The sequence below is a fragment of the Antechinus flavipes genome, chromosome 2 (assembly GCF_016432865.1).
Source record: "Antechinus flavipes isolate AdamAnt ecotype Samford, QLD, Australia chromosome 2, AdamAnt_v2, whole genome shotgun sequence".
NCBI classification, from domain to species: Eukaryota; Metazoa; Chordata; class Mammalia; order Dasyuromorphia; family Dasyuridae; genus Antechinus; species Antechinus flavipes.
This window is the reverse complement of record NC_067399.1, coordinates 347,530,103-347,546,406: the sequence shown is the minus strand read 5'-3', so window position 1 is coordinate 347,546,406 and position 16,304 is coordinate 347,530,103. Positions and strand designations below refer to the sequence as shown.

Below are 16,304 nucleotides of genomic sequence, written 5' to 3'. Positions count from 1 at the left end.
TCCCAGTATATCTCTCCTATTTAATAAATTATTAAATACTCTCTAATCTCTATCTTGCTCAGTTTCTCCCGCATTACATTTTAGAGGCTCCAGCGAGAGGCTAAAAAATGAGCAGGATTAGAGATAAGAGACTTTCCGGTCTCTGGCTTGGGCCTCCAGGTGGCTGCAGATCTGAATTCTTGGCCTGAAGAGACCAGGCCCCCCTGGATTTTTTTCCCCAGAGCCTCTGGGAAAGAGAGCAGTTTCCAGCCACAACAGCCTGCCAGTAGACACTCCCGTTTCAGCCATAGGAGAGTAAGTCTGTCTGTATGTCTTTTGGGGTAGCATCTGTTCTGTCTGCCTAAGATCTGTTCTGTTCTGTCTGTATGCTAGCAATCTGGATTCCCAGAAATATGAAATGCTGACAGGCATAAATTCTGGGAGTAGGGTTTTCTGGACGCAGGGGACCCTACCTGGGTATAAGACACATCTGTGTGCCAGGTGGCACAATTCTGGGGATGCCAGAATATAAATTTGAATATATATATTCCAGAATATAAATCTGGGTATCTTTTTTTTTAAAGACACCATCTGGCTTTAAAAAAAAAAAAAAAAAGGCTCCGTTTGAATTATGGAAGCGAAGACGAGCTGACAACTTCCCTCAGGGTTATTTTTTCCAGATAGCCCCTGATCTGTATTAAATGTTTTGACTGCGCAGTCTATGTCAGTTCTATGTTCTGTGTGATTTGTTTGTAGGCATTAGAAGTAAAACAGTGGTATGGATAGAAGGGTGAAAAGAGAGAAAAATATAAATGGGAAAAAAAAGATGGAGGAAAACAGAAGAATCATAACTATGAATATGAATGGGATGAATTCTCCATTAAAACAAGTAGACAACAGTATGGATTAAAAGCCAGAATCCTACATATGTTGTTTATAAGAAACACATCTGAACCAGAGAAAAAACCAAAAATAAAAGTAAAAGGCTAGAGCAAAAAATAACATACTTCAGTTGAAGAAAAAAAAAAAAGCAAGGGTAGCAATCCTGATCTCAGACAAAGCAAAAATTAAAACAGAATAATTAAAAGAGATAAGGAAGGAAATTATGTCTTGCTAAAGAGTATCATAGATAATGTAGTAATATCAATCAATATTAAACAGATACATACCAAGTAATACAGCATCCAAATTCGCAGAAGTTAAATGGAGATGCAGGAAGAAATAGATATCAAAATTACATTAGTGGAGGATATCTCAAATTCCCTCTCTCAGGCTCAGAGCCAGATAAATCTATTTTTTTTTTTTTTTTTTTTTGGGGGGGGGGAGGGCTGAGGCAATTGAAGTTAAGTGACTTGCCCAGGATCACACAGGTAGGGTGTTCAAGTGCCTGAGACCAGATTTTAACTCAGGTCCTCCTCACTTCAGGGCTGCTCTATCTACTACACCAATCAGATGTACCAAGCCAGATAAATCTAACCAGAAAATAAACAAGGAAGAAGTTAAAGAAGTGATAACTGACCTGGAAAATAAATGGAGAAGACAGGAGAGGAGTTTTAAAATTAGTGAACCACCAACAAGCCATGATCAAAATAAATATATAAAGAGAGTTCAGATTGCATCTTTCAAGACATTGATTTAAAAAAAGAAAAGAACAAAAAACAAAAACAAACAAAAACCTGCTCTGATTGTTTAGAAACAATCTTCTGAAAGAGATCACAAAATGAAAACTCTCAGGAATATTTAGCAAAATTCCAGAGTTCCCAGGTCAAGGAGAAAATATCACAAGCATCCAGAAAGAAACAATTCAAATATTGTGGAACTACAGTCAGGATAACACAAGATTTACCAGTTTCTAGATGAAAGTATCAGAAGGATCAGAATATGATATTCTTTGATTTTCAAATTCAAGACTCTAGAAATGCATAAAAAGATAAACAAGAAAGGGAAATCATAAGGGATTTATTGAGGATAGGCAGTTTGCATTCTTACGTGGGAAGACAGGACTTGGAACTCAAGAATTTTCTTGTTATTAGGGCAGTTAGCAGGAGTATACATAGACAGGGAAGTAGGTGTTAGTTGAATGTAATGGAATGGCATCTGAGGGAAATTAAGGGATAAAGTAGGAAAGAAAGAGAAGAAATAAAAAGGGAGGCAATAATGTCACATATAAATTGTCACATATAAAAGAAGCAAGAAAAAGTTTTTGCAGTGGAGAAGAGAGGGAAGATAAGGAAGACTGAGTAAATCTTACTCATCAGAATCAGCTCAAAGAGAAAAACAACATACCTACTCAGTAGAATATAGAAATCTCTCTTATCCTATAGAAAAAAAGAAGAAAAAAGTGATAACATATTTAACATGTATTGGACTACCTGCCATCTAGGGGAGGGGATTGGGGGGAAAAGGGAAAAATTTGGAACAGAAAGTTTTGCAAGGATCAATGTTGAAAAATTACCCCTGCATATGTTTTGTAAACAAAAAACTTTAATAAAAAAATTTTAAAAGAAAAATTAAATTAAAAAAAGAAAAAAGTGATGAGAAAAGATAGAAGGGAAGGCAGATTAAGGGAGGGGATTGTCAGAAACAAACTTTTCAGGGACAAGGTGAAAGAAGAGAGTGGAATAAACATGGGGGAAGTAACTGAAGGGCTAAATCTTTTTCAGGACTAACCCCACTATGAGATATTCTATCTCTTTCCTCATCTTAATGGCATCTTCCTTCTTACTATCGCTAACTCGTTTAGTCTGCTGAACTTCTCCATCAATTTAGCCTGCCAATCAATGACATATTCACATCTCATGGCATATTCCTTCAATGGCTTCTTCCAAACACCTTTCTTTGGTAAACATATTATTCTTCTAAATCTATTTCATATTTACCACTGCTAGTGCTTATTTTACTTCTTCATTTTGCCTACAAAAGCCTCATTTCTCAAACATACAAAGAACTGAGTCCAATATATAAAAACAAAAGTCATTTCCCAAGTGATAATCAAAAGATAGTTTTAATTACTGCATTTGAACACTATTCCTATCTATTGCCATATGAAAAAATGTTCTAACCCTACATGATTAAGGAATGCAAACTAAAATGATTCTGAAGACCATCTCACATCTATTAGATTTTTTAAGAATACAGAAAAGGAAAATTACAAATGGCAGAGAGAATGTGGGGAAAATAAAACATTAATACACTGTTGGTGGAATTGTGAAGTGATTCAACTATTCTGTTACTGTGCCAAACTATTCTGGATCTATGTCCAAAGGGATAGGCCTTTATCCCAAAAGAGATAAAATAAAAAAGAAAAGGATCTATGTTTGCACAAAAGTAATAATAATTTATAGCAGCTCTTATCTACGGGCAAAAAAACTGGAAATTGAGGGGATGTCCAACTGGGAAATGGCTGAATATGCTGTGGTATGTGATTATGATGGAATACTATTGTGATAAGAAGCATACTCTTAGAAAAACCTGAAAAAGCCTTCCCTAAGTGGTGGAAAGTGAAATGTACTGGGTACAAAATAACAGCAATATTGATCCAAGACAACTCTCAAGGACTTATGATGAAAAATGCCATCCATATCTTGAGAAAGAAGTGATGATGTCTGAATACTAGAGGAAAGCATATATTTTTATTTTATTTTATTTGAGAAGGAGTTTTTTTTTTTTTTTTTTTTTTTGGTGGGGGGGAGGAATAGGGAATTCCTATGTTTTCTTTCACAACCTGACTAATACTGAAATATTTTCACTTACTACACATCTATCAAATTACTTGCATTCTCAATGGAGTGTGAGGAGGGAGTGAAGGAGAGAGAATCTGGAACTCAAAGTTTTAAAAATGAAAATGAAACACTGTTTTTACTTATAACTGAGGGAAAAATAAAATACCAAAGTAAAAAGCAAATATATGGTCAAATTTTGTTTTCTAATCTATTCTGCTATACTCCTTCCATTTTGTGGACAAGTACAATCATTCATATTTACAGTTATGATAATTATTTATGTATTTTCCTATATCCTGTCCTGTTTTTTCCTTTGTTCCTACCTCCCTCTTTACTTTTTTTCTTTTTTGGCAAAGCAATTGGGATTAGTATCTAAGACTGGATCTGAACTCAGGTCCTCCTGACTTCAGGAAGGATATTCTATTTACTATGCCATCTAACTGCCCCTCTCACTCTTTAAAAGTGGTAGAAGTGTCTGACAATTGTAATCTTCTAAAAGGAAAGTAATCTTCTCAAGTTCTTCTCCTTGCCCTGCCTCTGATCCCAGGTTTTTAGTCTCTTGCTTTTCTTTTAATCCTTCTTTCACATTCCCCAAACTAGGAAGCGATTTTGCTTATGATTATTCTCTTATCTCTTCTTCTTAAACTTTTCCCTCTTTATCCCTTCCTTGTCCTTTTTTCCCTTATTAAAGGGTAGTAATTTCTAAGTGACTGTCCTACTGGAGACTTAGCTAAGGCCCTTAAACCTTTTCTCTTATATCTCTGAGGATGGTCATTGTAAGAGAAAAAGGAAAGGTGATCTTACTAGAGTCAGGCTTAGAACTCTTCCTTTCCATATAATAATTATTCCAATCTTCCTGAGCTTTCAGAACTAATACCAAGGTTACAGCATTAACATCTGAGCCTGGTCACCTACCATTGCTCAGAGATATTAATGGGAATACTACCTTATGGAAAAACTTACACCATTCTTGACCCTTCTTGAACTGTAAGGTCAAGTGGAGCTACACTCCAAGTAAAAGGCTTATTTAGCAAGGGTAGAATATTCTGTAAAAGAAGAAAAGAATCTTTTTTATTCCTCTCATAAGCTTCAGAAACACAAGGAAGTAGGGCTGAAGGGGTGGGATGAACAGTCATAATATGAAAGTCTATGCAAATACTTCATTTATTTTTCAAAATTCACAAAGTGTTTTCTTAAGTATTAATTTGAAATTAGAGAATTATAGATTGTCTGCAGTCAAAGAAATCTGAAGTTGTATAACCTTGCAAACTATGTATATTATTCCTGTGTACACTATGTATATATATTCACTCATGTAATCCAACTCAAACCTCACAGCAACAAAGCAATCCTTTTCTTCCTCCCTAATGAACTCCCTTTTCTTTTCAAACCTCTAACATCTCCTCCTAAACACCTTGATTCTTATTTTACTTTACTTTTAAATGAGTTCTCTTTTCTCTCTCCCACCCCTTTTCATCTAAAAATCAGGTGACATCATTCCCTATATTTTTCTTCTGAATACTCTGACTTTATGCCCTTCTCTTTGTTGCTTACACAAGGGTTTGATCCCTTCCACTCCCATCTTCTACAGTTTGCAACCTTCTCCCCTAATTTTCTAGATTCCTATCTCCTGATTTCTTCTTTCCAGTCTTCCCATAATACTAGCTAATATTTATACGATGTTTACTACACAGTAGGCACTGTTCTAGGTGCTTTACACTTATTAACTCATTTGATCCTCACTGCAATCATGGGTGGTGGATGTTGCCACCAAATCTAAACTCGGTTCTTATTTCAGATCTGTTATTCTACTGCAACACCTAGTTGCTCCAAATATTTCCAAGTCTTTCTCATGCTTAAAAAAAAAAAAAAAAGTCAGAACCTACAATTTCCTCAAGTTATCAATCTTTCCTTTTCTCAGATTTCATGGAAAGGCCTTTAAATTTCCTGCCTCCATTTCCCCTCTTCTCACTCTACCTCAACCTTTTATAATCTGACTTCTTGAAACGGGTTGTGGTCCCTTAAAAAAAAAAAAAACTGTATTTCCTATTGATCTGTGATTCCTTTCAGATTCCCAGTCCCTCCTGGCTGAGGCATATGCTTCCCCAGACAAATTGTCTTTCCAGGATGCCAGAGCCTTTGATTTAATAACAAATCCTGGTCAAAAAGCATCCCTTTGAATTCCAATAGGAGATCCAGGCTTGTCCCACCCCCCCATTCTGAATTGCTCGGGCTGCCCAGCCCCAACTGGTTCTGATCTCCTCACTGTCCCAGCCCTCATTAAGACAATCAATATAAAAAAGCCAAACTAAAATTCTCTCTTTGCAGAGGTTCCAAACATGCCAGCTCCATGCTTGGGATGCCAAGGGCCTCTGTCCACTGGAATATTCTTTTCCAGTGTTATCCTCTCTTTATCCTCACCTATTTCCCTAACCAGATTTTATGTCTCTCTGTTAGGGCCTCTTGGTCAGAATTCTAACCTTACTTCCAATCCTTATAATAAACCTTTTATCAATCTAGGTTTTCGGGTCTGCAAATTCCTTTACAGAGGACCTCAGCGCTGCCAGAAGGGAGACCCCAAAATCCCCTACCCTTGCGCCAAATCCCAAGGGGTTGCAGGGGAGCCAATCCTCTTCATTTGGCTCCCTAAACCTCAAACCTGCCACTGTAGAATCGGGGACACTGTCTAGGGTTAGACGAGGAGCTATTAAATCAAGAACACTAAAGCTTTTTTCCCCTAGAAATCAAGGAATTCTGTTTTTCTAGTGAAGGCTGACTTCCCATTTGATGGCTCATTCATGAGGTTTCCCCCCCCTGCTGAGGTAAACCCCACCCACTCTTTCTATGGTAGGGGGAAGGAAAAGGACAGCTCTAACTACTGGGGGCACAGTTGAACAGAGTTTTTGCTAAGGGCCTTCAGGGCAGAAAACTCCTGGGAATTAAAAAAAGTTTTTGTCCTATCTTTCTCTCTCTTAGTGATGCCTAGAGACTGGAAAAAGCTATAGAAGTGGGAAAGCTTGGGGCTTGGGGCCTGTGCCTCTCACCTTTAGAGTGTCTCTTAAAAAACAGGGACAAATTAGGCTGGAGAAAAACACTTCAAAATTTGAAAGCTTATGCCTTTTGCATCTCAATGCACTCCTAAAGTGCCTTTTTTCTCTCAAATCCTGGGACTGACCTCTGCACTCAGGCAGAAGCAGCTGGCCAAGACACTCCCAGTGGAAATGACTCTTTCAAAGTCAACCCCCTCCCAACCTAAGGAGAAACCTGGCTACTAGACAACTGGAGTAGCCAATTTTGAAGCTTCATGTTTCTCCCACTCTGCTGTTACAAACAGCTGTTGGCTCTTTAACACTCTCTCACCTGAATTAAAACCTGAAACTCTCAGCTTTTTTTTTTTTTTTTTTCCTTCTCTCAGGGTAACTTCTGCTTCCTGAAAAAGACACTCAGAGCAGAGGTGCCTCTTTAATGCCAATCCCTCCCAGCCTTAGGCTGGGAATCCCAGAAGTTTGTGATGTAGGTGTCATGGAAACTGTCCAAGGACTCCCCAGTCCCTGTCCTGAGTTCGAGCAGGAGGAGCACTGGAGGGACTGCCCCCTCTTCCCAATGTCCTGCCCTCTGGTAGGAATTTGGGGCTTGGTCAAGTTCCCCTTTGCTCCACCAGCTTAACACCTGGCGGCCAGTAAGACAGGTAGGGCCTCTATTTCACTCTCGCTCTGGCACTCTGGTCTCTCCACCCCTCTCCCATAGTGTGGGGATAGCAAGGGGGAAGCTCAGGATCTGTCTTGAGATCTCTTCTTTGCCTAAATCAGCTTGGTGATTTTTATGGTGAGATTGAGGAGCCAATTCTCTCTTCTCAGACCCCCAAAAGGAATTTTTTTTAAGAGCACAAACCTTTAGACAGACAGTTGAGAAATGTAGAGAAGCTTAACTGCACTCTTAATAGATATCAAGGCCAATAGATACCTGGCCTTGATGAGGGTGTGGTCCCTTTAAGAATAGATTATTTCTTTCTTTCTGATTCCCAACCCCTCCTAGTTGATCAATGCAGGACCTTTTGATTCACAAATCCTTTGAATTCCACCCATATCTGAGCCAACTTGGGACTCCACCCACAGGCCCCTCTAGCTAAATCTCTCATTATAAAAGAGTTAAGCTGGAATCCTCTCTTGGCAGAGATTCCAAACATGCCAGCCTTACACCTGGCATGCCAGGGATCTCTGTCCACTGGAATCCTGTTTCTGGTACCCTTCTTATCTCTACCTTCATCTATTTCCTTAAGTATACTTTAACTTTACTTCTGAACCCCATAATAAGCCTCTTTTATCAATCTAGCATTTTGGGCCAATAAATTCCTTTATTGGATTCCTTATTTTCTCTCTCTCTCTCTCTGACAAAAAGTGCCCTGCCAATGTGAGATAAATGCTATACAGATGCTCAAATCTAGAAGACAAAAAACAAAACAAAAATTCTGTATAATCTCGATTGTAAATATTGTTGCTAATTTTTAAAATAAAATCCAGAGAGAAACTACAGCAATATAATCAAAGAATAATTCACTTGGATTAGTTTAATCCAAGATAAAACAGTATAGAATAATTGCCATAATTAACCACATAAGACAAATAGCTAATCCTCCTCCTCAAAAAAGGATTATTCCAATGGATGTAGGGGGAAAGGAAAAAAAAAAAACTTTTTGACAGGCTTCATTTATCAAAAAACAAAACAAAACAAAACAAAAAAAAAACAATGTATTAAATGCTATTTGACTTAGGTCTAGAAATGTTAGTAAGGCTGGAGAATAAAATTAAACATTTAAGCCACAGGCAAAAAAGAGACGAATTTATCTTCCCACAGATAAAAATGATCTGGAGACTAAACTTCAATCTCATTATTTGGGGCTACACACCAAACATATCATTTGGCTAATAACTGCTACCCTGAACACATCATTAAGGGAAACTATTCAATATGATTATAAAATTAATAAAATATCTGAGAATATAAAACAAATTACAAAACACTCTACAGAAACAAATGAGGCTGTAAATGATTGGAACATTTATAATTGGGATCAAGCCAATATAATAAAAACAACAATATTCCCTAAATTAACTTACAAATTAAATTAGTGCCATGCTAAATTATCAAGAGGATACCATTTTTTTTTTTGGTTGAGACAGTTGGGGTTAAGTGACTTGCCCAAGGTCACACAGCTAGGAAATGTTAAGTGTCTGAGGCTAGATTTAAACTCAGGTCATCCTGACTTCAGGGCTGCTGCTCTCTCCACTGCATCGCCTAGCTACCCCGAGGATACCTTTTAAAAATTAAAAATAACTAATTTAAAAATCCACTTTAGGTCTAGAATGTCAAAGTAAAAAATTACAAAGGGGCATAGCATAAGATTTCAAGCTATAGTGTAAAGCTTAGAGATCAAAACTATTTTATTATGATTAAGAAAGAAAGCAGTTGAACACAAATAAAACAAACTAGATAGTTAAAAAACAGAAGCAATCAAAATCCATAGCCTGGGGTTTAATAAACCCAAGAACATAAATTAATGGAAGAATGCTCAATAAACTGGAAAGCAGTTTGGCAAAGATTGGGTTTAGACCAACTTCTTTTTTCATAAATTACAAGCTTTAGACAGATGTATGATCTAAATATAAATGCTCACATTAAAAAACAAACCCAACAACTATTTACAACTAGGTCTAAGGGGAAAATTCTTAAGTCAATGTGGAATAGAAGATAGAAGACTATAAGATATGAAATGGGAATTTTATCTACAGAACACTAAGGCAAGAAAAACGAAGCTCACTAAGTATCAAGCATTAAGTGCTACAGTTATGAAAGTAAAACAAACAAGACAGAAAAATGAAAAAAAAAAAAAAACAAAAAAAATGAAGTTCACAGTCTAATGAAAGAGGCAACATATAAAAACAATGATGTACAAACAATTAATATACATGATAAAGTAGGCATGATCTTAGAAATAAAGTCAAAATTAAGAAGAATTAGCAAAAGCAGATGGTGAAACCTGAGCTGCGACGAAGGAAATCAGAAGGCAGAGATGTGGAAGAAAAAGAATTCCAGATATGGGCAACAGGCAGTGAAAATCCCCCAAGTAAGGAAATTATTCAAGGTCAGATTCACAGTAACACAGAGAAGCAGTGAAGTGTAAAAAAAAACCCTAGAAAAACAGGGAAGGGAGTTAGGTGATAACAGGCTTTAAAAATCAAACAGTGAGTTTATCTAAGTGAGGTTAGCAGAGAGGGGAGACTGCCCCTTGGTGGCCAAGATAGAAAATTGTCTTACTAAATGGCTAATTCTTAGGAGACAATCTACTTTGGAAAAATGGACATACATCATTCTTCCTTTGACTCTCTTTTTTCTGTTTCATTGTCTCGGTTGTTTAGTTAATTACATTTGGCTGATCTGTTTCTCAGAAGAACACACATATTGTTCAAAGATAAGTACATCCTCTGCCTCCAAATGTTAACTATTTTTTTCTGGAAAATTACTTTTCTTTCCCTGTCTTTTAATCCCCATTTACCTTATTTCTGAAACCAGAAACAATTCTAACTATGGTTGAAAAGTATAAAAGGAGTGCTAGTGATACACATGAATGAAGAAAGGAATCTAAGTTGTGAAGAAGATATAAGAATCAGTCACTGAATGTTTTATAGTTGTTAAAAGTATGCATAGCAAATAATTATACACAAGAGAAGAAATAATGAAATATTCCCACTTTCTAATGAAAAGAAATAGGGATAACAAAGCCAGAATATTTCATATATCAACAGAAGTAGTCTACACTAGCTATTTTTTGCTTAATCATTTTCTTTTGTCAAAAAGAAAGGTTCCAATCTGGATTAATAAATGAAAAACAACAGTCATGAAAAGACAAAAGGCATTAAAAAACATTTAAAACTTTTTTTTTAAAGAGTGAAATAAAACTTGTTATTCAAATTACATAAGACTGTTTTCTACTAATTTAATTACTAATATTGGGAATAGTGTATTTTTCAAACTATTCTTCCTTCAAAATGCACCATTATTTCAGCCATTTTATTCAATTCAATTCGAACCACACTGAACTAGTCTAGGAATACCAAAACCAAAAAAAATTCAAATCTTTGCCCTCAAGGTACATTATATTATGGATAAATACAGGCGACATAATAATGTGTAATATCATACTCATATGGAAACAAATCTAATAATTCCATAGTTTCTCTTTAGTTCTTTCTCATCTTCCTTGACTTTGCAGTAGCATCATAAACCATTGAAACCTCTCAATGTGTTTTCCACATTACGCTTTCCTGGTTCTCCTATCTGTTTAAAAGAATGTTCCTTTTCAAGTTCTAGGGCTAATTTTTCATCATCACAACATGTCACCTAAATAGGGATATTCACCAAGATTCATAAAGAACAAGTCTGACATCACTATTCCAACTCCAGGAGCTCCCTATTACTTCTAAGATCAAATTTGAATTCTGCTCGTAAATTAAAGTTCTTCACAAAACTACTTTCCCAGTCTCCTTAACTGTAATAATGTGACCTTCTTGAGGGCAGGATCATTGTTAATGAGTTCTAAAAAACTTATATACAATCCTATCTAAAACTATGTAAAACAATCATAATAATTTTATTTTCTAAGTTTATACAGATGACTTATTTTTAGTGTTTAGTTCTTTAGTAAAGAACTTACTTTCTGGGTTTTTTAGTTTTCGCAGCAATAAACTGGGATAATAATATCTCTCAGAGTTGTTGTGAGACTCGAATTAAATGACTTGTATATAACCTTAAGCATTATTTCACTTTCAAGTATTGAAACTTTTGCTCTTCTTCCTTCTAAAAGGAAAAACATTGAAGATCATTTAGCTTCCAATAACTTCGTATCATAAATATGCCCTCAAATTAGTTTAAATCAACCATCATTTAGTGTGGAAGTGTTATTTACAAACTGACCTAAAAACATACAAACTTAATTAATGAAATAAAATACGTAATGTTTCTTTACTATACAGCAATAGGGCTATTGCTAAATTATGAAGAATATAATGTTAACAGAAGTTTATTACACTGACTTAAATATATATATTAAGGTTCTATCAAACAGATTCAATCCATTCTAAATGTTCATATGGATTATTTGTGCCTGACCTGTCTAGAGCCTTTCAATTTCATATTGGTCTGATCAGCCAGTCTTGAGATATATATGAACCCAACACAGTGATGTCATTTTGGTCCTTTTCAAGTACAAAGAACAACAATCAAACAGGAAAAAAATTTCAAATCAATCTTCCTAATGACTTAAATGACTTCCTAAAGACAGATTTAAATAAATGCTTCCCTGATGCTTTGTTTGTACATTTATAAATTTTTAAAGAAACTTCTAACATTTCCATCAATGACTGCATAAAACTCATGAAAGTAAACAGTTAAAGAGGAAGAGAAGCTGCCTTTAATGCCTTTAAAGAGAAATGCCTTTAAATAAGGCAGAGCAGTATAGGAAATGAGTTATTTTTCCAATTCAAAGACATCTGGAAACCTTTTGGGAAGGATAAGGAAAGAAGGAAGGGAAAAAAAAATGTTATAGTTTCATAGAACCTAGAAGGACTCAACAATCTATAAATGAAGATATGATTAAAGGTTTAAGAAAGGCAGACAATTTTTTTGAAGTTGGTTTTCTATTGTTGCATTCAGCAGGTTTCACACACATTTCACTAGTATGGTACTTCAAACCAAGAAAACAAATGAAAGCTAAAAATGCTCTTTGCCATCACATGCCAAAGAAATACCTCAGTAATCAATGCTCAGAAAATGAGGTGCTATTTTCTGATCCCAAAGAATTAGCTTCTAGAATGTGGTTCCTCTTCATCAAGGAGCTCAGATGTAATTAGGGTAGAACCAAAAGCTGAATGCATCCTGAAGACCAACCTGATAAAACTGCTAGTCAATACATTGGGCTGGCAGAAGCTGACGCATTCTTGGTCTCTCAATCTTCTGTCTACCCAGCCAGTGACAAGCACCCTCCCAGTCTTGTTGCATTCCCAGCCCCATGGAGAAGAAGATGAGGCAAGTGATTGCTCCCTCCTTACCCTCCCCTCCACCAATCCCAGAGTCCCAAAGGGAGGTGCAAGTCCCAAAGGAGCACTCACTTGCATGTTTGTCCGCCAGGGCAATCAGGGTGCTTGAGATGTCTCTCCTTCTGTAGAAACACACCACTTTGGCCTCCACATTCCCATTGGCTGTCTGTAATGGTGAAGGCACATGTGGGTTTGAGAAGCACAAACAGAAAATGCCAACTAAATCTTTTATTTGCTTCCATGAAATTGTGCTACATTGGCCTGAGGTAATCTTAAGGTTAGCAAATGCCACTGTCCAGTTCTCCGATCCCACTAGAAATCTAAAGTATGTCCAAGGTGCCCAATGACACATACTCTCTTAATAGGGAAGAACAAAGAGAGATGCTACCTGTTCTGTGTGGTTTTTCCTATCAAGACTGTATAGAATAATTCTGTGGCATAAAGCAATAGGTGTGAAATTCAAATAGAAAGGGATCTCTGTGGGCCACAAAATGAATTAGAAAACCACAATTTAACACTATCTATGGTGGTATTTTTATTTATTGTGTTAACCTTTCCCAATTACATTTTGATCCCAGCTACACTTGAGAATTTTGACAATAGTATGGAGCCAAGCAAGACTGACAACAACATGTCATACTGATATATTGACTACAATGCATAACTACTGTTGAGGTAACAGGTATAGGTCATGGTAAAGCTTCTGAAATAATTCAGACTTAGAAAGTCTCCAACCAAAGGTACTAAATGAGATTTATATACTCAGTGGACGACCAAGTTCCTTGAAAGAGTCACAGTCCAGCAAAGCAAGACAGGGATTTTTACAGAGTAAATGGTACTGATTATGTCAAAAGATATTGAGGTAATAAGAAGTTTACTAACATAAGGAGATCCTAAAGCCTAGGTGAAACTGTGCATTTGGGAGATATTAATGTATGGTAATGATATTACAACTAGCACAGATTCACCTAAGGATAACAAAGGAGAAACTGCGCATGTACCTTCTAGGGGGAAAGTTTTATTGAAGTTTGAGGTCAAAAGGTCCTGTTCTGCATGCTATTGGTTCTTTCCTATTGACTGATTTCTGTGTTAGGTTTTATGATAATAGTCATGTAAGTAACCTGGTGAAGTGAACACAGAATATTCTGACCTGTTCAATGTTCTAGAGAGATCTATGATTGATGGTTTCTGTGGGGCTTAGGACTGGAGTAGATGGGGGGCAACAGTCAGAATCACTATGAGTAATGACAAAAAATTTCAGGCTTTCTTTACTTTAATTAAACCTTTTTACAAGAAGAAATCTGACAAAAGAATGAGTCTCAATTGCTATAGAGAGTCCAAATCCCTTAAAATACAACTTGAAAGAGTCTACTGTTTTGTATGTTGGAAAACATTTGAATTTTTTTCAATCTCAAAAATTATTCTCCATGAAAAAACAAATATGGAAATATGTAAGCAGTATCACATGAGTTTAGTCCTAGAGTTTTAAATATGATTCTTCACAAAAGTTAGGACTACTAATTGTCAGATGATAAAGATGTGAAAAGAAGCTTTGGAAGCTAAACATTTTTCTAAAATTACTACCAATAGTAGTAAGTTGTATATCAATAGTCAAAGAAGGATTAGGAAAAGAAATATGAAAGGACACAAAAATGCAAAAAAAAAGGGCATGGAAAAAAAAGAAAAACATGACGGGGAAAATACAACTCATACTTCAGAAAAAAGGTATTCCAGTATTTATCAGGAAATAAACTATAGATGTAGATAGCCTGGGAAACACTAAGAAACAATGGAGAAAAAAAAAATTCAGAGTCCAGAAGGAAAGTTAACTGAGAATGACTCCAACTTCAGATTTACAATAGAAACACTAAAATGCAAAGAAAGGGCAAGAGCGAAAAGAAAGACTAATCTTAATAACAACCAGAAAAATGAACAGAGTAACAAAATGCAATTGAGATCACTAAAGAACACCTGGGACATGATTAACAATTTCCTTGATAGGCTGTCCTAAGAATCAGGTCCAGAAAACTGGGTAGAGTAGTTCAAAATGTATATTTCTATAAACATTCTCCAGAATAAGTCCTTATTTTCAAGACTTATTTTAATCAAACTAAATAAATTTTATTTATTTAATTTAATTTTATGAAATTAATTTAATTAAAACATTATTACTATTATACTAAAGATCTTTATTTCTTTTGTTGATTTTTCTATTCAGTGAATCCAATCTCTCCCTTCAGAAATTACAGGTTAATAGAAATCTTTGCCATGTGAGAGTTTGAGACAGTCTGCCCTACTACCATACAGACTCCAGAACTTTAAATATTATTGGATTCAAACATTTGTCAGGGAGAACAGAAGTCCTAGCATGAAAAAAAAAAAAAAAAAAAAAAGCAAGAAAAGTTATGTTTGGAAGAGGAAAGTTAGTTCCCCTTTTTAAATTCAGGTTAGTTTTTCAAGGACAAAAATCTTGGGTTTCTGGGATATACTGTTATGCCACAGTTCTCTTTAACTGTCCTGACTCAGTTTCCTTGTACAAATTTCCCTTGTCTCAGTCTTCCTAATTACTCCCCTAAGCTGTAAATCTCCCTCTGGTCCATGAAGGCTGAGGACCAATTAGTCTAAGGTTATAAATTGTTAGCCCAAACAAGATAAACAAGAGAGTAGACTTCCTGATTATCTTCTGTCCTTGAAAAGTTACAACATCCCTCTAAAATATTCCAAGATATTTCACTAACATCTTTATCTCTGGGTATTCAGACATCTTGTCTCTGGGTTCCTTTTTGATTCATAGCCTTTTCCAGCTGGCTCTTTCCCTCTTCTTTGTCTCTAAAAGGTATATAAAGGTTAGAGATTCTCCATTCATTGCTGGAGAATGGCGGCTGGCGGTGGATGCTGGACGCTGGATTCTTTGAGATGATAGTCTCCTCCAGACCTGGGACCAACATGAATTCCTTGGTCCCAGTATATCTTTATCTCTGTCTGACTGGATAATTTGAGACGAGAGTCCTGTCCAGTCAATCTTACTCTCCCATTAATAAAATATTAAAAACTCTCTAATCTCTCTCCTGCCTCAGTTTCTCTGGCATTACATTTTGGAGGTCCCCCGAGATAATAGAAACTGAGAACTGGATTAGAGATTAGAGACCTCTCCGTCTCCACCTAGGCCTGGGCTCAGAACCTGGGTCTGTTCCTTGGGAAAAGATCAGCACTCTGGATAGAAAAGTAAGCAGTTCTTCAGTCTTAGTCCGGCCTACAGTGGACAACGGAATCGATTCGGCATTTGGGAGAGTAAGTCTGTCTGGGTACCTTTTGGGGTACCATCTGGTTCTGGTTCTGGTTCTGTTCTGGTCTGTTGCTAGCAACCTGTGGTCTCAGAATAAATACCGACGGGTTTAAAAATTCTGAGACGGATATTTTCTGGGACGCTGGAAGATATCCTCTGGGTATATGTTATGTGTTATATGTTTGTTTAATGTTGTAACTGTGTAGTCTGTGTGATGTGTGTTCT

General features: G+C 36.2%; 1 protein-coding gene across 5 annotated transcripts in view; it reads right to left on the bottom strand.

The window, feature by feature from the left end:
• The window catches only part of MTA1 (metastasis associated 1), a 255,336-nt gene that overhangs the window by 153,859 nt on the left and 85,173 nt on the right, over positions 1 to 16,304 (bottom strand). For all 5 annotated transcript variants that reach the window (XR_007950699.1, XM_051977993.1, XM_051977995.1 and 2 more), the window contains exon 3: positions 12,866 to 12,959. Coding sequence is in view for 4 of the 5 variants with exons in the window: in XM_051977993.1 (XP_051833953.1) it covers positions 12,866 to 12,959 (94 nt within the window). In the remaining variant the exon portion in view is untranslated. The remainder of the gene's footprint in view (positions 1 to 12,865; positions 12,960 to 16,304) is intronic.